This window comes from Pungitius pungitius, chromosome 2 (assembly GCF_949316345.1).
Source record: "Pungitius pungitius chromosome 2, fPunPun2.1, whole genome shotgun sequence".
Classification (NCBI taxonomy): Eukaryota; Metazoa; Chordata; class Actinopteri; order Perciformes; family Gasterosteidae; genus Pungitius; species Pungitius pungitius.
This window is the reverse complement of record NC_084901.1, coordinates 11,967,320-11,993,667: the sequence shown is the minus strand read 5'-3', so window position 1 is coordinate 11,993,667 and position 26,348 is coordinate 11,967,320. Positions and strand designations below refer to the sequence as shown.

General features: G+C 44.4%; 2 protein-coding genes across 2 annotated transcripts; one reads left to right on the top strand and one right to left on the bottom strand.

Moving 5' to 3' along the window:
• Window positions 1-757: 757 nt before the first annotated feature.
• nopchap1 (NOP protein chaperone 1) lies at window positions 758-3,725 on the bottom strand. The gene is made up of 4 exons (XM_037462619.2): window positions 3,585-3,725; window positions 2,742-2,816; window positions 2,159-2,292; window positions 758-2,060 (listed from the first exon to the last, which is right to left on the bottom strand). Exons 1-4 carry the CDS (start codon window positions 3,643-3,645, stop codon window positions 1,875-1,877), a joined length of 456 nt encoding a protein of 151 aa, XP_037318516.2. The 5' UTR covers window positions 3,646-3,725; the 3' UTR covers window positions 758-1,874.
• A 481-nt stretch (window positions 3,726-4,206) lies between these two features.
• On the top strand, window positions 4,207-26,348 carry slc41a2b (solute carrier family 41 member 2b). Its single transcript, XM_037462618.2, has 11 exons — window positions 4,207-4,458; window positions 5,435-6,027; window positions 6,637-6,744; window positions 8,854-8,925; window positions 9,534-9,678; window positions 9,890-10,036; window positions 11,619-11,766; window positions 11,987-12,066; window positions 16,032-16,163; window positions 16,854-17,002; window positions 24,074-26,348. Exons 2-11 carry the CDS (start codon window positions 5,476-5,478, stop codon window positions 24,257-24,259), a joined length of 1,719 nt encoding a protein of 572 aa, XP_037318515.2. The 5' UTR covers window positions 4,207-4,458; window positions 5,435-5,475; the 3' UTR covers window positions 24,260-26,348.

The window sequence follows — 26,348 nt, the reverse complement described above, 5'->3', positions numbered from 1 at the left end:
CACCAAGGGTTAATTAGGAGAGGGGAGTAAGAACTAAATTACTAGTTTAAGTGAGATATTATACATATTGGAAAGTATAACTAAAAAGAAATTGTTAGTTATTTGTTATGTTAGGTTTGTTTGAATTGAAGTACTATACAATACACTTTTTCTATTTCATATCAACTGTTTAAATGTGTGAATTTCGGATCACAAGGGTGAGAATGTTTGAGTTTAATTTATCAAAATAGCACCACAGATTACATCTATTAAACAAATATGTCTAATAGATCTAAATAAAATTCACACATATCCACATATTGAGAACAAGTGGGATATAGTGTGTTCTGAATGCTTAAACATAGGTTGATTTGGTAAGAATCAGTCTCTTGTAGGAAATACTCCTGCAGCAGGTGTGTGGTCAGGTTGTCTTGGGAAGGACAAGGCTGTGATAAAAAGAGCCCACATGTGATGGTATGATATGACAATCACTTACTTACTGACGTCAATTAAAGGTTGACAAGGGAAAAGAGGCTGGGCTTTAAATGTCAAATGGGAGGTCAGCCGCACTGTACACGAATAAATAAACAATGAATCTTTGGTTTTCTGGAGGGGGACTCTGGTCGTGTTCTTTGCTTGAAGAATGAACCATATTGCATTGAACTCTGATTCCAGGGTGAACTTCAAACATAATATAACATAATTGGCCCAAAGATTTTCCTGAGAAGTGGACACGTCGGTGTCCCACAGTGAATGATCAACACATTGAACCCAGAAGTATATTTTGAACTAGATAAAACCACTTTATTTTCTTCAACACATGAACCGTAAAACAATGTCAAAATCAGATTGTATTTTGAGGCCAAATAGTTTAATCCCCTTGAATGTAACTAATTAATTTTTCTTTTGGGGCCAAAACATTAAATTTAGTGTTGAAATTAAATGATTAGTCTCTGTTAAAATACTCATTAATGGAATACAGACGATCAAATAGGCATTACTTTATTTATATCAATGAATTAAGGAGTAATTTGCATCTTTGAGGTATTGATTAAAAGCTGTTGAGAAGAACACTGCAACTTTCTGAATGTTACTAAATAAGATTATAGTAACACCCAGAAAACCTTTCATTCAAAGTGCATATCAACAGGTGGGTGTTCATTTTCAGAACTTCACAGAAAAACCCTCACACAATGTAAACCCACAAATACAAACTGTGCACGTTGAATGGACGCAAAAAATATCAAACATCCAAATGTTGATTAAGAAGCTTTGAAGAATTAAAGCGTTGGGTACATCCCTACTCAACCTCATGGCCAAGCATCTGGATCCCTAAATGAACACATGATGTAAATACAAAATAGTTTTAATAAATTTGAAAAAAGGCACCAGTAGCAAAATACTGACATGATGATTTGAATGTAACATAATGAACAAAAGAGGTATTTTTTAACTGAAATGGTACGACGCATCACAAGTGAACCAGACAACGTGGTATTGAATGGTCCTCTCAGTGCCATCAGGTCAGAGGAATCCGTCCATGTGGACCGAGCGCTTCTAGTTGCCCATCTTCAGCAGATCAGAACTGTGCCTCATGCAAGTAAAGTCCGTCACCTAAACAGATGGGGGGGGGGGGGGTGTCCAATCACATCAGGCTCAATGAGATCACCACAGCGTCTCTTCTGGCTCCGTACCCTTAACATGTACTAAATAATATCTACAGACGTTCCTATGGTTACGGGGAAAGACCTGTGCCCCCACACAGGAACGTCCTTTTCTTGGCGTTTGTGGAGTAAAAACCCTGCGCATGTTCGGGTCAGTTTGGTCCACTTCACCTCAAGAGGAAAGGACCAAAAGAAGCCAAATACGTCGTCAGGTTGGTCGGACAGTTCTCCCTACTCTCCCTGCTGATGGATAACCTGGATGTTGACTTTCTTCTTCTTGCCTTTGTCACCGGGTAATATGAGGCTCTGCTCCGTGACCTCGCTCCCCTCATCGGAGTCTGACTCCTCATCCTCCTCCTCCTCCGAAGTCTGCTCGTCGTCATCTTCGGAGTCGCTGAGCTCCACCAGCGCCACGTCCTGAAGGACAAGAGGGAGACATCGGCTCTGTGATCGGATCGTACCACACACGACCCAAGGACATGCAACGTTCATATCGGGGGGGGGGCCTGACTCACCATCTCTATGACCCTCTCCGCCCCCCCCACGTCCTCTATGTCAAAGCGTCCGGCTGGAGCGTCGTCCATCTGCTGCTTCAGCTTCTCGTTGGCCGCGGCCATCTGGGGCAGGAAGCTCTGCAGCCGCTCCAACACTGACACACAACAACAACAACAACAAGGCCCATCAGCACACCTCGGGCTCAATGGGTCTAACAAAAGCTACATTTTAAAAAGACAAATGCAGATTATAAACAAAAATGACTTCATATAATGAGGAAAGAACAACCAACACTGAACTCAGTAAGAGTGAGGAGCAGATTGTTTGTTTTAGAAAAAAAAGGAGGCAAAGACACAAACTCATCTACATCATTAAAACCAGCCAGAACACCACGGCTTCAACCTGCTGCCGTCTGGAGAGATAAGGTTTATAAAAACCACCCCCTGCCAAAACGCCAGACCATCTACCGACTCAACGCTTTAATTCACCCTCCGCACACAATACTGCAGTTTGTCAATATAAAATCTAAATTTCATGTTGCGTCCCCCAAAGAAGATCAGAGCTCAGTAACTCCGAGCAACGGGAAGTGGCGTCTGGTCTCACCGCTGCTCCTCGGGACTCTCTCCGTCTGCAGGGACCTGCCAGCCTTCGGCTTGAGGAGGAGCTTCTCACTCAGACCTAATAATGTGATACAAAGTCATGGGTAAAGGAAGCACACAGTGAGAACACAATGACATGCCCTGACATCTAGGCGTCAACTAAAAGGTCAAATTAGTGTTTCACTTTCACAACATTGGTTGTGTGGAGTGGTGTAGAAAGAGATCATAGTGGTGCAGACAATGACATTCTCCCTCAGATGTAAAATGATCTGAGATGGATCCTGTTCAAGCTACGATAAATTAACTTTGTTAATAGAGATTCAAATAAAACTTTCATTCCGTTTGAATGTTATAAGGCTATGATTGATAACGTATTATTTATACAGCTTTTCATTATTGGCAAGGGGTCATTAAAAAGTCTGTTATACATTACATTGAAATACTAATACCCGATAAAAGATGCAACAAAATATGCATATATAAATATATATATATAAACCGTAGGAGGTATTCATTTCTGTGAGAATAAACTGTACAGGGCATTACTATTAAGCGTAACACAACATTTTGGAAGCCATAAGAATGTCTGACAGTCTATAAGATAAGGCTCTCAGATATTGAGGAACGTTTAGCTTGGCAAAAACATGACAAGCTCTGTGGAAGAAACTTAAGCAGATAGATTTGACGGTACTAGTGTTTCTGGAAGATATTTATTATTTAATATTTATTCAATTACGGTGCTCTGAGGAAGAAGTGTAATCTGACATAAGCAAAGTATTATAGCTTTTCTTAATTAACTTCTTTTTTTTCTTCCAGCAATACGTCCGCTAATAAAAAACATTCAAACCTTCTCCGTTCCCGCACGACAGCAAAGCCCGAGAGCTGGTTTTCTTCATATTCAAGTCCATTTCAGAGGCGACACGACCAATGTTTGCAGCAACATGTGTTCCTGCTAAGATTCACATCCGGGTGACACTGAGGCGGATATATACATACGAGCGATGATTAGCACAGCGTCCTCTGCTGTTTCGACAGACTCCATCAAACTGCACCTTGAAGTTGGCTGTTAAAGAAATGCATGGACCGCCAATAGACAATGAATGTGACAGCTAATACACAGCTAGATTATGCAAACATTGGTATAGTGCTTCATTTTGATGAACCTATGAGCTTTATGATAAAATAAATTGCACAAAAAAAAACAGATGTACTTTGCGCCTGCGCACTACTCAAAATATCTGTGCGGCACTCATTTAATTGCACGGCACTTTTTGTTCTGACGGTGAAGCGAGAGATTCCACTCTCACTGGATTTTGTTTTCGCTAAAACTGTCGGAGAAAGTCGGAATGTGTCTTTTGATGGTCGAGAGTTTATGCTCGTAATGTTTCAGCCAAAATCATCTCTGTTAATATATGCATCATCATTAAGAATACAAAGTAAAACTGTAACTAACCACAATAGACAAGGAATCTGTTTTGTGCTTGTTTTTATTGTAAATTGTATTGTATTGCATTTATGTGCTTGGTGTTAATCAAGGCGACGTTGATGCCTCAGTGCAGATTACGCTCAATATTTCTCAGGCGGAGTAGTTCATCTTCTCGACATAGACGAGCTTTGGTGGCATTTTTGCTGTGACGCGGCTCTTTCCTCGGCTCTAGCTCGCTGTCAGGGAAGAAGCCTCCCATCTCTTCTTCTGGATACCATGTCCCTGCTCCAATAAGGTAATCTTTAGACAGGAATAACACACAGTGACGACCAAAATCAGTTGTTGGCTATTCTTATATTTACTATTGTATAAATGCCCCCGCATGACGCGGAAGAAAGTAGGGCAGCCGCCTTTACTACTGTTTTGATCTCTGCACAGCTCGCTAGCACAGAACAGTGCCAACATATGCATACGAGCACATTTATTTCCACTCTGCCCCTTGTTTAACAATATTGTTGTCGTCATATGGAGGATAACGAAGGTTATCGTAAAGTATCCCTGAAAATGAAACAGAGGTGATGTGAAAGGCCTGAAAAGCTGGGCAAACTACAACCCACTCCGGACTGCATCATCAGTAACAGACACCACGGTTCAAACTCAAGGCATTTTTTGTCTAACAATACATATAAAACAAGTGTTATGATGTGCAGTCTTTACAGAAATCCTGTTGTGCCTCACATTTAAACCACTTCGGTACTGCTGGTGATGATCTCTTATTGCTTTGGTTTGTCTTTGTTAGCAACCGAAACCCAACTCGTACGCTCCTTTTCCGAGGACTGGCTGACGGTACCTGACTCCACCGTCGCCACATCCAGAGAGATGCATTGTGGTTAAACTCACTGTGGTGTGTGGACATTTCCACAGTGTGTTCATAGGCTAACGCTTCCAACGCGTTGTCCAGCACTATTTTTTTAACCTGGTGACTAAAAGTCATCCTGGCGTTTTAATGGCTTTTAAGATACAAATAAGTAACGACGCGTTTGCTTTTAATGGGCTTCGTGATCCACATAAAAACAGCTGCTCCATATTTGGATTTTGGTTCTATACCAAATAATGGACGCTAGGTTTTTCTCAATGATAACTAACTCAGTGTGACGTCATCTTTGTTTTCCTCTGTTATCTGTGTGCTTTTCCCTTGTCCAACATGGATGGTGCATCTGATCCGGTCTGAACCACTTGAACTGTCTGTCATTTTGACCCTGCTCTCACAGCCGATGTCAGGAGATCAGACACTGTGGTTTTGTACCACACCATGAGTATCCAGAGTCTGGGAGGAGCCATAGGGGATTCCCTGGGCTCTAGCCTGGCGGTGCGTATGAGCGGAGGGTGGAGTGCTCGCTCTCTCAAACCCGTTTCCTCCGGACGGATCGCCTCCCTCTTCCAGACCATGGTTCCCACCGGTTACACCAAGCTGCAGGAGGAGCGGCTAGCCATGGTGGACGTCGGAGCCAAACCCGAGGCCGCCTCGCTGCAGAACGGCTACAGACAGGAGGCGTCTCACATAGAAGGACGCCGGCTCCTGGACCGGGCCTCCCGCTCTTCTGTGACTTTATCTGACTGTGGAGATGGAGGCTACTCCGAGACAGAGCCCATGCTGGCTGACAGGAGACTCTCAGCGGAGGAGGCAGATGAAGAAGAAGAAGAAGATGATGAGGAGAAAGACGCGGTGGAGGAAAGGCCGAGATCGGCTTCTCTCAACATGCCCAAGGAGTCGCCGCTGGCCATGGCGCTGCAGATCTTGCTGCCATTCTTGCTGGCTGGATTTGGAACTGTATCAGCTGGAATGGTGCTGGACATTGTGCAGGTAAGCTGAATTACAATGCAGCTATTATTCCCAGTGCAGCCGAGAGCTCAAGAATGGGGGGCATTAAAGGCAAAGTCCAGTGCATTACTTACTGGGTCTTATTTTCCTAGTTAGGGACATTGTTCTGATCAGGTTTGATAACACTGTACTGAGCAACCTAGATGGGGAGGTTGGTGTCCCCACCCGAAGAAAGTCTGAAGGACCCAAAACCCCCAAATCCATCATACACACACACGCAGAAATAACATAATAATAACTTCAGTTCATCAGCAAGGGGTAGAAGAGACCATATTCTAGATATAGCATACACTAAAGATGTTATACAGTGCTGTAAGTATTAAAAAAGTTAGGTGGTCCAGGTCCTGACGCCTAGACTATCACATTCTGAATCCAGGCAATCCCCATTTTCTTTCTCCAGTCAGCCAATAAGATGGTAGCAGGTGTTAATCCATGTCTCTAATATTCAGAACCTTATTATTGGGTTCCTTTCAGCATACTCTACCACTCTTTTGACTCAAGTCACAGATACACACTTATCTAATCGGAGCATAGCGTTTGGATTTGAATGTCAAATGATGTGCAGTAATCTCTTCCGTGTGTCCTCTGCAGCACTGGGAGGCGTTCCGGTACATCACAGAGATCTTCATCCTGGTACCTGCTCTGCTCGGCCTCAAGGGAAACCTAGAGATGACTCTGGCCTCCAGGCTGTCCACAGCGGTGAGACTCACAGACACACACTTTCACACCGGCTCAGTCAGGATGAAATATTGACAAGGGAGGCATGCATATGTGCAGAATTTAAGTTTGCATGCTCGGCTGGAATGGATTCAGCTTCAGTCACTGAAAGGCAGTAAAGGTGACATGGCTGTGTGAAGAGCAGACTTCCCATGTATCCGGCTGGGGCAGTTTGAAGTGGCTCAAGCAAATTTAAATGTGCTGCACAATCTTGACGCGTGGCCGTCCGGTTTTCTCTCCGTCGTCGACAGGTTGCATTTACAAGACAACTTGTGCGTGTAGTAATTACGTGGCTGGAGTCCAGCGTCAGGCTGCAGAGATTCTGTCTAACTCCTTTATTATTTACACCACGGCCCAGAGGACAGAACGTTTATATAGCTATTTCAATACAGAAACGCATCTATTCCAATAACAATAGATCTGATGAGTGAAACCAATGCTAAAGTGCCTTAAAACCTACATTCTCTCTACTGTCCATCAGGGGCAGCTTCTCTGGTTGTATAGAAGCATATGAGAAAATGACGGAAATGTATTCCCTCAGTGAGCATAATAAGCTCTTTACTTACTCATCTCTATTTTTATGTCTTATTCAAGACATGTTCATTTCATATATTATGGTCCATTTAGTGTTAAACAGACAATAAAGCAGGGTATTCTTTACAGTGGGACTTGTGTGATTGACAGGTCCCGACCAGTCATCAGTTCAAATACACTGACTTATGTTCACTGTAACATAACACAACAGCAGTCCGTAATCCAAATGGTGACATCACGATGCTTACAACCCCCTCTTGTGTACGGCGTGTGGTTCCAGCCAGGCCCACAGCCGCTGTGGATGGTGCACTAGCTGTGTGATGCCATCGTGTCTCGTCACCATGGACGAAGCCTCTTTCTCGGTGCCTGTGGTAGTTTTCAAGTTATGTAACAGGAGTTTGGGGAGGAATCTGCTGATCTAACAGAGTGAAGTGGTGGTTTCCTGTAGAGGGAGGGAGGGGCGGGACGGGCTGCTTCAACCACAACAACCAAACAGTCAAACTGTTGCTCCCCTCAGGCCCTCCCACAGCAAACAGTGTGACTGAAGGTGGTGCAGTGTGGGGACGGGTCAACCTGATCAGGTTGACCCGTCCCCACACTGCACCACCTTCTAGTTCATGATATCCCATCGACAGGATTTCATAAACCAGTGGGATCACACTCCTGTCCGCGAGTGCATGGAGCGCTTATTCAGTCCTTCTCTGTGTGTCCACGACATCGTTAACTGAGCAGCGCAGAAACTCTGTGTTTGTTTCCTTTTTCCCGGGGCTCCCGTCGGCCTCCGGCTCTCGGCACACAGGCTCCACGTTGACACAGTATTGGGTCAACACGGACAGCGCAGCTCAGCGCCGGATCGCCATTCCTCAGAGGCCTCCCAAAGAACTTGTGTTTCAATTTCTCCTTGAAGGGGGGTGGGATTCACTGACAGGCGATGAAACAATCTTTGTAAAGAGGATCAATCACCTACAAAAAAAACGTGCCTCAATGTTGTTTATGTGCGTAAGCCGAGGAGGAGAGGAGACTTGAAACATCCTGACTCCAAAGGCCTTTACACTTTTGATTAAGTGATTTATTTCACATAACAATATACCTTTTTTCACGCGAGCAAATGAATAAAAGGACAAAGAAGACCTCTACTGCTGCACACACTACGTAGTCACCACAATATGGCCGTGCTTTACTTCACGCAGGAAGTGAATCATCAATATTTCCTTGTAACAGTCAGATCTGATAGTATTTTAGTTCTGATAATCTCCACTAAACATCAATGCAGATGAAAATGTTGGGAATCCTCCTTTGACAAAAGCAGCAGTCTCAGTGTGGTTAGTTTAGGTGTTATTGTGTGACTGGTGTTTTTAAGGGCTTATTTTGGGTTCAGCAACTCTGATTCAACTGCACCCTAAAACATCCAAACGTTCCCTTTTAATATGTCTCATAACTCTTTTTAGAAGTGCAGTACTGAACCGCTGGAGTATCTTCTTTAAGTCTGATCATTTGGGCGAGGAATCGCACTAACTGTTGTCATTTTGCTTTTCTATACTCAATTTCCCAACACAGGTGAATGTGGGCAAGATGGATTCTCCCATCGAGAAGTGGAATCTAATCATAGGCAACCTGGCCCTGAAGCAGGTAATCATCCCATTAGAGCCTTAAAGAGTCACCAAGTCTGTTACACCATGAGAATGGAACAATGCTTACGTGATTATTTGGATCAACCCAAAACTCAGACTTTTCAATTAGCTTTGAGGCATTTTCCTTTTCAAACTTCTTGTAGACCCCTTTACGGATTGGCTTCCCATATTTGGCCGTGAAAGATTGTGCGATTTAAATGTATTTAATTCCCCCCACATTTCTGTGAGGCTATGCTATGTGTACACGTCTCCATTGGTTGGATCCAGCTCCAAGTTGGCTGAGACGGTTTTATTGATGTCTCTGTGTAATAACAGTACGTTCTCTGTTAATCATCTATACACACACACACACACTGATAAACACATGCAACCTCTCTAAGTGCGTTGGCACTGTTGTACGCAATAACACACACGTCAGCAGGAGGTGTAATGGAATGGACTGGTTGTTAAACGTTAACTACAGAATTACATGTTTATGTGTCACACAACCTACCTTCAAGTGACTCCTCTGCTGATCCTGTTTTTCCCACTTGTAGTAATGCTCGTTGTTCTGCATTCAGTAAAAGGGCACGTCCTTAACCCCGCCCCCACCCCTCTCTCCTACAGGTCCAGGCCACAGTGGTGGGTTTCCTGGCCGCAGTAGCAGCCGTGGTTCTTGGCTGGATCCCGGAAGGGAAGTTCCAGATGAGCCACGCTGTGCTGCTCTGCTCCAGCAGCGTGGCCACGGCCTTTATCGCCTCCCTGCTGCAGGGTAAACACACACACACACTTTCTCACACACACGCGTATGCAGTGACAGCTGAGGTTTACAATAACCTTATTATGCAGTGACTGGGGAGCAGCAGCGTCACATCTGTTGAAGCACTAAAAGCCTCATAGTCACAAAAACCTGTACTTCTCTTTCATAGACTGGTGGTTTGATAACGTCTAAAAGTAATGTGCCCCACTTTTTTTTCTGTCAGGTTTCCTCATGGTGGGTGTAATTGTGGGTTCAAAGAAGACAGGCATTAACCCAGACAACGTAGCCACACCCATCGCCGCCAGTTTCGGTGACCTCATAACCCTGGCGATCCTGGCCTGGATAAGCCAGGGCCTCTACAAGTGCCTGGGTAGGTGATCAGCTACTGTCTTTAGAAGAATATCCGTTCCAATCCCATTGTCCATCTATACACATGGATCTACTGTCATTGTTGGGAGCCTGAGGGCTGTAGTTGAGGGCTGCAGTCGTAGTTTTCCATACATTGCACATGGATTCAGGACATGGTGTGGTCAATCCTATCACATTGAAATTCACTCCATCTGGTCCTGGTCCTCTCAGTGAGAGGCTTCTGTAAGGCCAGGTAGACGTTGGGAGACACTTCCCTTCGTCAGTCAGCAGAGGTCCCTCCGGCCTCGCTCTGCGGCACCACTTCTTCCTCCCACCGCACATTCCACAGGTTCAGCTCATGTCACAGCGAGACCGGCATCATCCTCTTGAGTCACTCGAGTACGGCGAACACAAGGACTCATTTCCTTTGGAAGACCGCTGTCTGGTCCAACCCTATGACACATATGTTCACCTTAGTGTCATAAACACAGATGTCATATTTTCATGGCTGCGTCTCAGGACGAAGGCTCTGTTGTTCAGCTAGCTGACACTTTTCCTGCTCAATTGTAACTAATGGCCGGTCTACTCTAAATCACTCTAAATGACTATCTATACAGATATTAAAAACCCAGCTGAGCCGAAATGATAGAACATTGTGTGTGCCAGAAGCCAAGCATAGCCCAGTCCGCTATGACACTTTGCACACAATAAAACAAAAGAGGACATTATCCTCTTTGCATTTGTTTGTATTCATCACATCGCTGCGTGCAGCCATAAACTGACAGACGTCTGCAGTAAAGCTGAACAGCTCCAGGGATAAATGTCCGGATTAAAGTTTCTGTGCGGCTTTATTCAACAGCAAATGTTAAGTAGCAATTTTTGACAATAAAGACATTGATTTTGCTAAAGGGTAGTGGTTTCTGGTATTTTTCATTCAATGACATGATACGGTGTAACCTGCAAAAGAGCCTGATTGGAGCTTGTCTTGTAGCCAGCTGACTCTGAGAAGTCTGTCAGATTCCCCGTGCATGTCGGTCTCTTTCTGAGCTCTTAAGGGCTTGCAGGCCTGACGGGGCCCATTAAGACCTGAACACCAAAGTGATGATAAATCCTTTTCCTAATGACGGTTATTTAGTGTTTGGGACAGGATCCTGCTGAAAACATCTGGTTGTGCCTCTAAGGAGGTGCTTTAACCTAATTGGTTTTCTAAAAGCAGAGTTGTGCTATTTTGTAGTTTGAAGTCGTAAAGAGAAAGTGAGAGCGCTCTTATGTCGGTGTGCACTTCCATGCTCCACAGATGTCTGTGTGTGTTTGTATGTATATATATATATATATATATATATTACTACTATTGTAGGTTGTATAACAATTGTAGTACAATGTCCTTTATTATTTTATATTCAGTTAAGCAAAGGTGAATTCTCCCAAATGGATGCATTCAATTGAACAATTAATCAGCACTTTAATTCAGGGTCTTTAAATAAAAGAGGATTTTAGACCAGTAGCCAGCCTGTTTTCAGTGTTGTTTCCCGGTGCATGCTGGGAAGTCCTCCAAAAAGCCAGCCAGAGAGGAAACATGAAAGGCGTGTCTTCCTCTTCCCCAGATACTTACCCGTACGTGTCGTCGCTGGTCTGCGCCTTCTTCATGTGTCTGACCCCTCTGTGGATCATCATCTCCTCCAAGCACCCGGCCAGCCGCACCCTGCTGTACTCCGGGTGGGAGCCCGTCATCACTGCCATGGTCATCAGCAGGTGTGTGTCCGTCTCGTCTTCAGAGTACTGCTACTGCGTCTGCAACCCCACCTTTCTCAGCCTTTTTTTTTTGTAGATGAGTAAAACCATAGAAGCCTGGCATTCATAGATGAGCTCACAAACGACCTCATTTAGATGAGGCATGCTCTTTTGTCTCGCTCTCTCTCCCTCTGTGTGTATTTCAAAACTTAATTATGTCTAATTATGTTTTGCTCTTCAGCATCGGAGGGCTCATCCTGGACAAAACACTGTCTAACCCAAACCTGGCTGGCATCGTGGTGTACACGCCGGTTATTAACGGTGAGTCACAGTGTTGCTCTGCTTCTCTCTACTGGTGTAAAACGGTGTCACCGTCAAAAACAAAGGTTTTCATCCAACCACTTCCTATGCCCCAGCGGGATGTAGAGAAGAGTGATACTGAAAGGTCCTGTTCAGTCAGCATTCAGTCAGTCATTCTGCAGGCCTGTGTCTTTATTAAATACTATTAAGGCAGTGTGGCTCACAGCGACACATTTGCTTGCTAATTTGAATGCAGTGAATCATTTCCTTTTGGATTACGGCTGTAGTGCTTATATATAATATTGATATTAATTCTACTGAGAGGAGCTTTTGCTTTGTGTTAAATTTGGCGGTTTTTGAGCCCCCTTTATGAAACCTTATTTTTTACTGCAGCAGGGTCTGAATCTCCACCCTGGTACCGGTTCCCTCCCCTGTGCTTCCTTCCCCTCCTGCAGGCCCACCAGCAAACAGGATTAGGTTTTCCTCAGGACTTTCTGCCCTAATAGGCAGCAGCCAAACACACCAGTTTTATTTTACTCAACAGACGGCAACAAGGTGTTTGTTGTGAGAGTTTGGGTATAGACAGACTGCTGTTGTTTGTCCCATTTGTCTCTTCCAGTTTTGCAATTAATTAGTGTTTGACCCTTTTGGAGCTGAGGCAAAGTGTTTAAACACAAGATGGATGACGCTCCGGAGAGTCTATTTGTCTTGTGCTGTGCAGCTCCCAGGTGTGAATTCATTTGAGAAGCGCCCGGGCTACCGCCACAGTCCCATGATCAATGACAGTTTCTAAATAATGACTCCAAATGCTCATCAGCATAAATGAGTGACCTAATGAGACAGCCACGGTCCGTCTGACGCGACTCCATGAACCTGGTCCCATTTCTATTTCTCCCGCCGCTAGCTGGCTCAGCCACCGTTGCCAAAAACACCTCCACACAACAAGAGATACGCTTTTCATTCAACTCCATTAATGAGAGGCATTTATTTAAACAAGAAGCGTTGGGATCGTGAGTCCAATTGGTTTCTGAGGCGAGTCCCGTCCACCCAGCGGCAGGGAATCTGTCAGGGCCGAGAGACGTTTCTGTTCTGTGTGCGCGAGCGCCACGCGACGTCTTGAGTGGACGTTTTATCTGTCTGGGATTTACAGCATGTTATTCAAAGGGCAAGCGGCAAGGCGGGGGCACCGGTGGTTCTGCTGATTAAAATGCGCTGAGTGTCCTCATAACATGAAGCGTGCGAGGACAGTGTGTGGATGTTTGATGAGAGAGGAGATGTGTAAAGAAAAGAATAGTTAAATGAAACTCTGCTACAGGAAGTGAGCATCACTCACCTCCATCAATTCCTTCAATGCCAATTCCTTTAAGATAAAAGCGATGAAATGTGACTGTTTGAATTTGAATCTGGTAGATTTAATCCAGGTATGGAGGTGTCTGCCAGTTACTTTCCTGTTGTACTTCATATTGTCGCTGCAGTAAACCACGTGTTCTTGTCTTCATTTGGATTTAAAATGCAGTTTCAGGTGTTATCATAAAGGCTTTGACTCCTCTTTGTGATGCTGTCATGCGCCTTGTTCCGGTTTTCCACCCGACAGGCCTCCGATGCAGCAGCATTTAATCTCCTCTTTACATCTAACTTCTGCCTATAAAACGTTGTTTGTTTTCTGCCCCCTCCTCTTCTGTTTGTGTTTTATCACGGTTCGTCTCGGTAATGGAGCCTTTCAAATAAACAGAGCACATGGGGAGGAGGTGAGCGGGCAGACAGCTCTCTGTGTCGGCCCCCTCGGGACAGAGCGACCCGGCTGAGAGGGGCACGGGACACGGGACACCCCCCCCCCCCCCCCCCCTCCCTCCCGCTGTCCTTTGTGTAGCCACAACCTCCTCATCCTCCTTCCTCCTGTCAGACCCAGTGACCTGCTTAAACCAGTTTTCCCCTCTACCCTCCTTCACTCTGCCTCTAGTGTTATTCCTATTGGCTGCTTAAATGCCATTATTGTTGTTTTCGATGGTACATTTAACATCTGGCCCAGAGACAGCAGTTTGACGGTCAAATTAGCTGTTTGAACACAACAACACAGCATGAAATATCTTTCTCACTTCCTAAATTACGATAGAAGCGCTCGTTAAAGAAAACTATTTTCTAAATGGATCCCAGTGCAGTGATCATCAAACATTACCTCACTGCAGCTAAAGCGAGTGAACGGGATGGGTGAGAAAAATGAGGAAGAAATGGACAGCGAAAGTAGAGCATTTAATCCATGATGGACGGACTCGTTTTGGTTCATACTTCCCACTGCAGCACTAAACCAGTGTCTCGTATGCTTAGAACCGGTGTAACGTCATCATGAGGTGCAATGAGCGGCCCTCATGCATTCAAAACTAGAGCTTAATTCTCCCACTTACCAAAAAACTGGGAGAGTGGATATATATATTCTTTTAAACTGTTCAATTGTTAAAATGTGTTTAAGATTTATTATTTATAATTTGCCGAGACTGTTGAGTCCAAATGTGAAGCAGAAAAGGGGAAAATCTAGGTTATCGCCCTGTTATTTTATTTTTTTTAATTGAAGTGCTTTATTTGAACATGCAGACATTTTTTTTAATACTAATTTTATTAAAAAGTAGTCTAGTGAGGAGAGAAGTGAGCCAGTAGAGGCCTCGATGTTTCCTCCTGCCTCCAGTCTGCATGCTCACCCAGGCCTCCACTCCCTGACCTCTGACCTTTTTGAAATACTCTGATCAATGGGGTATTCAGAGAGAGCGGAAATGCTTATCGTCGTGAAGTCTTGGTAACGCGCCACTCAGATGTCACCAGTATATTGAATTAAGTGGACGTCACCTTGAGGTGGTGGCATGGTCGGATTCAATACACTCGCCACCACAAATATATATACACTAGGTTTATAGTAGCACTTGAGTGACTGAAAGCACCCATGTATTGCGTTTCCCTGCTGCACTGCATGTGTGCCTAAGATCTGTTTTTGCACCTTTCACAGACACAAAGGGCAAACAAAGGTTACCTTCTTCTCTTCTGAGCTTAAACGGCTTAACTCGTCGGCTTCTTTATCTATGTATCTGTTTGTATTTATGGGAGCTCTCTTGCAGGGCTTCCTCAGCAGACTGGGTGGAGGGATGAAAGCAGAGAGTGTGTGTGCGTGTGTGTGTGTGTGTGTGTGTGTGTGTGTGTGAGAGTGTGTGTGAGCTGCATCCTGTCTGAAGGTAGGCGGCGTGATAGCTGCAGTATGTGAATATAAAGTGGCCCTGTGTTTGGTCGGCACAGATGGCGTCCCACGCTCTCTTGACAGTTTGCTCGATCAGGAACATGGCCGTGATCCCTCTCACTCTCTTGTTATGTGCGAGTAATAGAAAAATAAGCTTCCAAACGTCTGTTCGGTTTACAGTGAAATCAAATCAAAATCCATATAAGCCATATTGACCTCTTAACCGTCTTGGTACGGACCCTGTCCCCCTGCGACAGGATTTACCGAGGCGCTGCCTTTGTGTCCACCACATAACCTCAGCAGCAGGCACCAACTTAGGCACTAAGTTACATTTCTCTCAGATAAACCATAGCTAGTGGAAAACAAAGACCAGGGTCTGACTTGGGGGGGGGGGACCTTTCCGGGCAAATTCGGGCAAATTTGAGGGTTTTTTTCCTTCTTTTTTGTTGTGTGTGCCATACGCATATACAGATATAAATACTGATATTTTACCAATCCAAGCACACTCGCACGCGTTTCCTTTTATCAGGAAGTCAAGAATTTTTTTGCTATTTGTGACACTAAGTTTGTGTTCAGGCAGCAATGATCATTTAGAGAGAAAGGAATTTGTTAGTGCACAGCTCACTGAATATGAGATCCGTAGAAAAGACCCCTGATGCAGGCAGAAGTCCGTAGTGGTGGTTCTCCATTAACCCTATGAGTGCTAATATTAATAGCCATATTAACCTGCCTCCTCCCACTCTGAATTCTCTCCTATCTGGTCCAGGGATCGGGGGCAACCTGGTTGCTATTCAGGCCAGCAGGATCTCCACTCACCTGCATTTCCACTGTGCTCCTGGGGAGGTTCCTGAAGAGGCCAAGGGCTGCTACTATCCCTGCCGCACATTCTGGGGTACAGGTGGGTGCTACTGACCACTCACCAACATCACACAGTAGCTGTAGATGCGTCAGGTGTTTTATTATTATTTTACCCCCATACTCACACATATCACTTGTGCCATATTAAACTCAATAGCTTAAGTGATGGTAAATGCAATGTGTCATTATTAGAATAACCATGTTCTAAATCAGCTGTTTGCACAAGTACACATTTAAAGTAGACGTTCAAATCAGGGTCCAAGGAAGGATGGTCAGAATTACAATCAGGCATTAGAGTGCATCAGCTTTACAGGTCAGGTCGGTGGGTCCTGTGCAAGGTGCTCGTGAGCTTCAGTACGGCTTGGTGGAGGAGGTTGATTTCCACATCCCGTGTCCCAGGTGGGAATGAATTCCACAATGACGGCAGCAAGATAATAAAGCCTATGGATGGAGACGACTCAATTTGTCACCAAACCATCCAGTCTGGGCTTTTCTTACAGTGCACTTTTAGACAATCATTTTCACATTGTTAAGAATGAAATGGTCTTTGCATTAGTAGTTCTATTTATGTACAGTACTTACACCTGACCCTTACATGCCCCTCCCATGGACTCCATGTGGAAGCTGGTCTTGGGAGATGCAAAGCATCTGCATTGCGAACTTTAAGTAACGGAGCTACTCAACACTCTCGAGCGTTTTCACCTTTAACCTCCGTTTTGTACTTTCTCAGGAGCCAATCATCGCTCTGCTCAGGTGCTCCTCCTCTTGGTGATCCCCGGTCACCTCATCTTCCTCTACACCATCCACCTGATGAAGAGTGGACACACCACCCTGACCCCTATCTTTATGTCCGTCTACCTGGCTGCGGCCGTGCTTCAGGTGAGCATGTGATGGCGCCTGCTGGAATGTGCAGTCTAAAATGGTCCCTCTTTACATTTAGTTCTTATCATCCCACAAAAGTATTGAAGCTTAAAAAACTTTTTCACAATCCAGTCCTAATATAATAGTAAACAAGGATCGCTAATTAGCGCTTCCGTTAGCCCGCGCGGTCGACCGCGCATGCGTAACCTGAAGTATTTCTATTCCAATGGCAGACGATCTATCGGCAGAGCCATGGTGATGGACCTGTTGGGCACCCATGCACTACAGCCATCATCTTTTCTTCTTCTTAAATATAAGCGCACATTGATCTTTTTAAGTTTCTCTCTCAAAACAAAATACAACTACTGAATACGGTAAATACGGTACTGTTAAAATAAACCTTTAACCTTTATCACAAAAGTAGATAATATAATAGAGCTAAAACAACTTCAACGTTTGTGGCGAATGGTGGTTTTTTGAAAATGCTCCCTACACACATAGTTTGGATATTCTTCCGGCAAAATGCAATTTTTAGAGCCTAACGACTCAGGATCACACTGAGCGATTTAGAAAAGAATCGGGTTTAATCCCTGGGAGGAATTCGGTCTTTTACAACTGTAAGAAATCATGAAAATAGGCCAAAAACAGGCCAAAAAGGCTGATTTTCAACCATTAATTACAGCGCCCCCTATATATAATTTTGGTGAGGGCAGGCCAAGTCATTTGGAAGTTAAATATCTGACAGATTAAGCCACACCCCTTGCGAAGTTAATTAGCCCATATCTCATCAAAACAATTAGTTATCAGCACCATATATCAAGGGCACATTGAACCAATAATGATCCACCGACGGTTTCGTGACAATCAGACTCTGAGTTTAGGAGAAATTGCCAGAAATGTTTTTCACTAAATTCAAAATGGCGGAAAATCAAGTTAGGCGCATTTGCATACCAGGATTGACTTTGTCCTGAAGACTCCTTTCACACTGCTCCACCGTCTTTGTCCAAGGTTTGGTTTTAAACTTGTGAAATGGTGAGAGCTAAAAAAAACCATTGAGGTAACTGTTGACGACGCGGATTCAGCCGGCCCTTCACCAGTCAGAACTGCTGCTCTCTGTACGGAAGGAAGGACCTGATGCCTTTGTTTCTCCATAGCGTGGCTGTTTTAAGGATTACGAGCCGGGTGCACTTCCTCACAGCGTCTCTGCCGACACTCCAACCCACGCACTAATGATGCTGATAAACATTGTGCCACTCTCATCATATACCGACAGTAAACTCAAATGAGCTCAGCGGTAATTTATAATGCCCGACCTGCACAGGGAACATTAGCTTTAATGATTTCCAGGTGTGGATTGTTTGGAAATTGGGTGATAGAGCGATTTAAAGCTACCGGGTTCATCTGAATGAGGCAGAGAGCAGCCTTAGATATGGCTCCCATTGGTCCGAGTCAGTGCCTTGGTCTGCCGGATTACTGCATTTCTGTAAAGTGAAAATCAAGGAGTTTCACCTTGTGTCCCGCATTAACCCCAAGCAAAGACATGCACGTTTAATGCACACATGACCGGCATGAGCAAAATCTGCTTGGCTGAAACCCTCACCCCTCCAGGATTCAATACACTTACGTACTACAATACACATACTTCAGATTTTACTCTCTGCCCTACAAGGAGTCGGACACAATTTGGCAAAGATACAGCAATGGCAGAATTTGATAATGTCACAGAAGTACTTAAACTATCTGTTACTTTAATAGCAAAAGATAAGCGGAAATTGTACATGCTGAGGTGTGATGATGTCCCCTTTTTAGAGAGAAAGCCGCAGAAAGTTTGGATATAAATTGAAACATTTCTGCAGCTCGACGGGGGGTTATCTGTGAGAGCCTCACTGCAATTCAGTCCCTGCGGGGAAAAAGAAGAAGGATCCCAAATTGGCTTGAGTTCTGAATATCTTGACATGCAGTGGCTGATTGTAAAAACGTACTGAGGGTTTACCAAGCACGAGTAGAATGATAGATAGTAGATGCCAATTGAACCAAGGCAGGGTGCTGCAATGAGCCTCAGACGGATCAGAGAAAAGGAGACCGAAGCAGTTCCTCAGTCTGAAAGTCTACAAACTCCGAAAAGGCTACGCAAAGTTTACCCCTGATAAATATGCATTGCTATGCTAATGTTGCGTTTTTGGAATACGTAATAATACTGAGGTCAAAATCCTTGGGTTTGCTACGTGCTGCAATACAAGCCACTACTAATAGCGCTTCTGAAGGCTCTTCGGCAAAGGGCGACCACCTCTGGCCCCAAAGCCAGAGCCTCGTTACTTCAGAACAGCCCGCATATCAGATGCTGTCGGCGCCATCTTCACCAATCGAATCTGTCGCTGTATGTGGACGGTCAGCTGAGCTTTCTACTCCTCCAGCTGCTCAGCGGGACACGGCTCCCAGGAGCTGAACAGGGCAGAGCCCTCTTCTTCTCTACAGTTGTGTGCTGCTTTAGTATCGGGGAGAGGGGGGTAGCTTCCACAACACAGCAGTGTTGTTGTTCTCTGATGGACTGAAACTGTGAAGAAAAGTGTTAAATCCCAGAGCGACCGCAAATAAAAATACGGTGCAGGACTGTGCTCCACAGCCCACATATTTAGTTATACAGCCCATTAATTTAAAAGACCCGCTGTGAAAGACGCGATGTATGCAAGATGTGCAGTCATACGTCGACTTAATAATAAAAAAATGACGCCACATCAACTTCTTCTGCTTCACATTTGTCTCCAAACGGATGCATGTGCAGCTGGTTCTTATTCTGATTGTCACAGCAGTATTTCATATTCAACCAGTGCAACAAACCAAATGGAAATACGAGAGTAGGGAGTCCTGCTTTGGGAAAGTTCCAGGCATGAGAAGACACACAGGAGGTAGTTTCCTTTACTGTTGAGCCTTACATATGCACATGCAGCAGAGTAGACACCTGGGTTGTATCTCTCCTGCACTGAGATGCAACAAGTTCCCATCTTTTCCTCTGTAAACGTAGCTTACCCAGACATATTTAGATTTAGGTGATCCGGGAGTGACGACTGATGCTGCAGGGCATGAAATACTTAAAAAGGCACTGACTGAGAGTCTGAGGTTTGCTTGAGTAGGACAGCTGTAGGGAGCTGTGGAGGACCGGTTCAGAATCCTAACAGGAAGCGTCTGCCTCAGTGAGAGCTGCAGAGAACAGAGAGCCAGGCTGTGTGATTACGTTTCATATGAGGCGACAAAGGTCCTACAAAGGATCTGCAAGTCCTACCAAGGTCCTACAAATGTTATAGAAAGCTCTTACAAATGTCCCACGAATTTCCCACAAAGGTTCTACCACTGAACTTCAAAAGTCTAACCAAGGTCCTTCCAACAAAGGGCCAACAAAGGTTGAAAGGTATTCAATCGTGGATGGTGCTGTTTTCTTGGATGCGTCAATAAATAAAAATCTAAAATGTATATATGTGCATGCTGAATAATGTAATGGGCTTAAAGGTGTTCCAGCCATTAAGTAGAATAGGTTATTAAACCATTTCAAGGAGAAACATGAACTAGCTTGTAAAGGTCTGGGACTGAAGCATTTTAGTGAGCAGTTGTCTGGATGATAAATACCTGGGCTGCTCTAAAGCAGCCAATAGAATGACATGAAGCGATTGATGTGCAGTTTTTTGGGGGGGGGGGTTTGGGGTCATATGTACTCAGGCATACTGAAGTGATGCTCAGGAAAGTCAGTCCGAGCAAACAACAGCAGCTTGAAAAAGGCCACTGCACACATCGTAAAGAAGATTAAGTACAATTGTGTATACATCAGCTGAGGCCTCGCTTAAACACGGACATTCCCCGTCGAGCCTTTCAAAGTCAACAACTCCTCTGCTGTGTACCATCCATCATTAGGACAGTAATTAACGTGGCTGAGATAACTTCAAAGAGCTCCAAACCCTGTCTCATCGCTGCTATGAACCCTCCACATGCTGCATCTCAACAATGTGCAGTTAGTTACAGGACTTACAGCAACCGCCCTCACACTGCCAATGCAAGTCCTTTTCAATATTGAATAATTGCAGATATTGAGTCTGATGTGATATTTACCCAAAGACAGAATAGCAAAAAATACAAATATGAAATATTCAAAATAGAAGACAAATATGATAAAAATGGAAGCCTACTGTACATATTCAGAATATATGTGAATTAGAATTTACCGAGAAATGGATCACAGTATAAAATATATATATATATATATATATATTATGCAATTCATAAGCCGCATGTTAGAGTTTCCTAACCACAGGTGTGTATCACGACACTATCAACCACTGGGTTAATGTCGGTCACCTCGTTGGTAAGGGAATGCAGACCTAGCTGATTGATTGGATTCACTGAGGGACCAACGGGAGACAGCAGCCATCTGCTCCAAGGCGCCGAGAGGACAAAGCATGGCGTTTTGTGTCTGTCTGCAGGTATCCTTGTGGCAAAATGTGCCGTTGTGTCGCTCGTGTGAGGGCTTTAAATAAACAGAGGGACTTCATTTGTTTAAAAAAAAAAAAAACTTTCATTAACTTTTCATGACACAACTGTCGCGGCATCCCATGATAAATTGAAGCCAGTTTGATCAGACGTCCCTTTTTAAATGTGACCACCAAGTCGCTGAGGATGCGTCACATTTCCCTCTTATCGTGTGTGTTGCTCATTTGCATAGAGATGGGCAATTCTGGTCTAAATGTCACCATATCACCTCCTTTTAATATGTGTAAATAGTAGAGGATTCAATGCAAAAACAATTAATCTCACATTTTGAAATTAATTGGGATAGGTTAGTTTTTCTTTTAAAGACTAAATAATTAACGAGTAATCACTTCATACACCATGTATTTTTTTTTTAACACAAAGCTCCACACATTGTATCATCTTGGAGGTCGCCATACCTACAAGACCGGTCCACAAAATATTGTCTAACATTAAAACGGCAAAAAAGGTTGGAGAACCCTGCCTTGAAATATGCTTGGACCTTTCCTCGTGGTGATATTAATATTTGAGAGCAAGTAGAATGGTTGAGCAGGCCGATTGGTGAGCCGCAGCTGAACTTAGTGTCCTTGTGACGGGTTTCAACGGATAACTGGCTGAATTTTAAAGGGCGACTCCCATCCTTTGCACAATGGATTTCACAGCTTTGTCCTTCTGGACCTCCTGTGGTCCCACGGTGCAGAACAAAGCGGTATAAGAACAGCTCTGTTCCAGCAGCCATCACTCAGGTGCACAAATCATAGCAACAGTGCATACAAGCTACAGAAACGCTTGTGAACTTATTTACTTGATATGTGGACTTGTTTGTCTTGTTGTCTGTGTTGTTTGTGGATTCTGTCAAAATGGATGCTTTGCTCTGTATTGTAAACCTAAACCTAAAGTCTAACCTAAACGCCATGATCCTTGGGCCGAGTATAAGTTCCCAGTCTCCAGTCTGCATCAGAGACCTTATCCTCAGGCAATACAATAATACAATTGTTACCCAGCCATGTGAGTGGATGCCTGAATTAAATTAGTGATCGGATAGGCTAGTTATATACCATGTTGCTCTACAGGTGTGAGGAGACACAAACGTTGTCTAGTCTTTTCAAAGCTGCAACACTGGAGAACGTTTCCAAATCGCTGCATGATGGCACTTGAGATGAGCATGAGAATCTGTCACTACTCGTTTTGTCCAAACGACTGTTAGAGCCGGAGAAGTTTCGTTCCAACCTGCATCCACACACACCGCCAGCAGTCACACACTCATTTTCAGATGTGCAACGCTGCCACCTTTTGTGAGTGGTTTGTATTTGGAGAAACTGACAAGAAGGCCGATGCAGGCCAGCGTGTCCATCTCAGGAGATGCGACAGCTCCATCTAGCAGACGCTCAGGCGTGAATTAGGCCGTGAATGCAGAGACGGCCTGATGGCATGCCAATGGCTTCTATTTGTCTCTCTTGCTTTACATTCGTCCTGCCAAAATGAGACAATTGGATGCATCTTAATCCTTGAACAGCTGTGCCTGAAAGTTTCTCCCTGCATGGCGCCCTTTCTTTGTTTCTCTGAGGAAAGCGGAGGTGGGGAGGGGGGGGTGGGGGGGGTAGAGTCGTCAGTTGGAGGCAGTGGACGGTGCAAACAACCGGCTGTTTGTCGATGGGTAACGCTTCCTCCTGGGGGTTTATCCGAGATTTATATATTTTTTTCTCTTCAAATAACTTATTTACTTATAAAGATGAGCATTCAGCCAATGTGATGCGTCAAAACCAGAACGCTTGCGATTCGGCAGTCGTGTCTGGTTGCTAAGCAAAATCAGTAAGCAACGGGGCGGGTGGATGAGTGTCATGGTTTATAGACCAATCGCTATCACCGAGAGGGCGTCATCAGGGATAAAAGCCCATCGGTACTGTAAAGGCTGATGTATGCAGTGTCACTATCGGCTCGTACATTAGTCGATTTTTCGAATGTAATGTCGTCGTCAATCGTCCTACCTTTGCTACCTCTTGATAACATCCTTACTGCCTGTATTCCCCGACTTGTTAATATCTTCCGATGGCTTACATCTTTTTACTTCATAGAACGTTTGCTTACCACCCCGGTCAGCTCCTTTCCCCTTAGATCATAGACTTGTCCTTATCTTTTAATAGTCTTCTCTTTTGCTCTGTGCACAGTTGACTCCATGCCTAGAAACTTGAATTATGAATAACTCTCTTAAGTCATCTCTTGGTCTGCTGCGTTAGCCATTACGCTTTCTGATCTATGTCCCCACTGCCGTTTACGAGTTAAGCATTTTATTTTTGTCCGTCTTGCTATTCTTTGGTCAAGGATTACACTCGGACAAAATTTGCCCAAGATAAAAGAATTGGAAACTGCCAAATTCAGGCCCATCTCTAAACTATATTAGTACTATAGGTCAGAAGACAACATGCTTCTCTTTCCTGATTGACCAGCCCATGTGCTTCATGGTCTACTTGACTTCAGACAGACAATGAGTTACCGTATGAACATCATGCTCTATTGAAGAAGACCTGAAAGTAGAGATTGAGACCATAAAGTCCTGTTTACAATGTCCTCCAGGTGCTGCTGCTGCTGTGCATCTCAGACTGGATGGTCTACTCCATGTGGCGGAGCGGCAAAGATCCCGACAGTTTCTCCATCCCTTACCTGACGGCTCTGGGCGACCTGCTGGGCACCGCCCTGCTGGCACTCAGCTTCCACTTCCTGTGGGTGATAGGAGACCAGGACAGCGATGTGGGCGACTGAGGCGGCGTTTGACTTCAAAGCTTCAGCAGTGGTGGAAAGAAAGGCCCCGTCTGTCTCCGCCACCCGACCTGGCGCTCCCGGAAGCTTTGTGGGAACGCTGGCCAGCACATTCCTCTGCTCACTTCACTGAAACCACGACGTGGTTTTGGGAAGTATTTTCTGCTCTTGGCTTTTTTTAATTTTTATGACACACAAAAGACATTATACCCACTGAAATTAGACTGTTCCCAGCACAGCTTTTGATCAGCATAGTTTGCACCGAAGCACTTTCCTGTTGTTTTGCTGGTCTCGCTAAGAGGAGCAGGGAACCCCCCCCACCCCACCCCCACCGTGCTGAGGCTGGTTTACTCTGCAAGCATCGGTCGGAGGTCTTCCACGTAAAAACAGCGTAAAAACAGCGTAAAAACAGCGTAAAAACTTGTGTGTTACGATTTTGCAACATCAAGTCAGTGGTGGGACACAGAGACGATTACTGTGGAAGTTTGTCTGAGATCAACTAAACCACCGCCTTGAGCTGCCATGTGAGCAGGTGGCGGGGGGGGAAATAACCTTTTCAACTGTCTAAATGTACTCCCCAAATATTTTGTTCTCTGCCAGGCTACGGCTGGATCATTCCTCCATGCACGTATGCATCTCTGCTGCCCATATCTTCTTTTTTTTTCTTCCTCATTGGAGTTTTCAAACCAGCTCCCGACTGCATGTTGGATCTCGACTTCCAAAGGCTTTTGGGAGACCAGCAAGTAACTCAACTCAACTCCAGTCCTCCTGATCGTTGTTGTAGCTCTCTATTCAGAATTTACATGAAGTCTCAACAGTAAAGATAATGAGATCATTTAGTTTAAGAGTTGTTTAGTTGTTGAGGATTGACCCTTCACTGCCCTGGAACAGTGATTGCACAATCATTGCTTAGCCACAGTCACTGGGATTCCAGGTCTGTACTGACACCTTTGGATTTCTCCACATGCTTATCTTATCCAAAACAAATCCCACCCTGGATCAAGTTCAGTCCAGCCATCCCAGCAACTTTACCACAGATACTGTTACGTTTACAGCATGGTTTAGTCCTCATCCTAAAAGTAAAGAGCCTACAGGTTGAAGTATAGAGCTGCCAAATGCGCTGGTCTTCTTTTATCAGACTAGCCATCTAGCTTTACACTGTAATACAAAGACATCCTGCGTTGGCGTACGTTGTTAAAAGGCTCCAGGAAATGATTAAGCATTACAGCACAGCAGCCATTGAATGTCAGAATAAAGTCAGCAACAGGAGCTAAGAGGAGCCGGGCTTAGTGAAAGGGCAATTCCTGCTTCAGTTTCCAAAACCAATTCCACGGATACACTTTGTGTGTCTTTAAGCTTTACCCTCCTGGTATGATGTAAACGTTAACAGCACTTCTGATCCTCATCATGTCCTCCTCTCGTTTCTCCTGTCTAGCAGCCTCCGTCGTGCACACAGAGCGGCAGGCTCAGGGAATAACCGTTCCACTGTGGATGTTCACACGCTGCTTTCAGTGCACGTGAGCATAGCATCTCCATGCATGAACACAACGAGTTAGCTGTTTTAATGTCAGTTTAGGTTGAGTCTCTTCTTATTTCAGACTAGTCTGATCTGTGTTAACGTAACCTTATTAAACATATTGTTCCCCTTTTCTGAATGATGTGTTTTAAAAGATAAAGATTAATCCAACTGAAGCCGCCTGATCATTACGTTTCACCCTCTCAATCAAACCCCTTAATCTAAGCAGCATATTGTGTGCACGTGGACGTTCGCTCTCATCAACTCCAATATGTGCCTCTTGAGATTCGCTGGTTAACAAGGTATTTCTCTCCGTCACGCCATTAATGCAATTTTCTTTCTGAAGTTTATAGTACTGCGCAGTGAATTCCTTTTGCACTCTTTTTTCTTCTTCAACGGTAACGACCATTGAGGAGTTTCATTACTAAGTGATATCATTTTAATTGCTATTATGAAACAGCCTCGAGAGATCAAAGTTGTTTGAATCTAGAGGGTGACTTACATTTACTATAAAACCCTTTGATTGGCTCATGTTGGCCAAAACCGTCTGAATAAATGTCTTTTAATTGAAAATCA

Coding starts and splice junctions, on each gene's coding strand:
- nopchap1 (XM_037462619.2), bottom strand. CDS start 3,645: ATGGACTTGAATATGAAGAAAACCAGCTCTCGGGCTTTGCTGTCGTGC. Junction 2,293..2,741: donor GAGAGTCCCGAGGAGCAGCG/GTGAGACCAGAC, acceptor GTTGTGTGTCAG/TGTTGGAGCGGCTGCAGAGC. Junction 2,061..2,158: donor CGGAGAGGGTCATAGAGATG/GTGAGTCAGGCC, acceptor CTTGTCCTTCAG/GACGTGGCGCTGGTGGAGCT.
- slc41a2b (XM_037462618.2), top strand. CDS start 5,476: ATGAGTATCCAGAGTCTGGGAGGAGCCATAGGGGATTCCCTGGGCTCT. Junction 6,745..8,853: donor CCTCCAGGCTGTCCACAGCG/GTGAGACTCACA, acceptor TTCCCAACACAG/GTGAATGTGGGCAAGATGGA. Junction 17,003..24,073: donor TGGCTGCGGCCGTGCTTCAG/GTGAGCATGTGA, acceptor AATGTCCTCCAG/GTGCTGCTGCTGCTGTGCAT.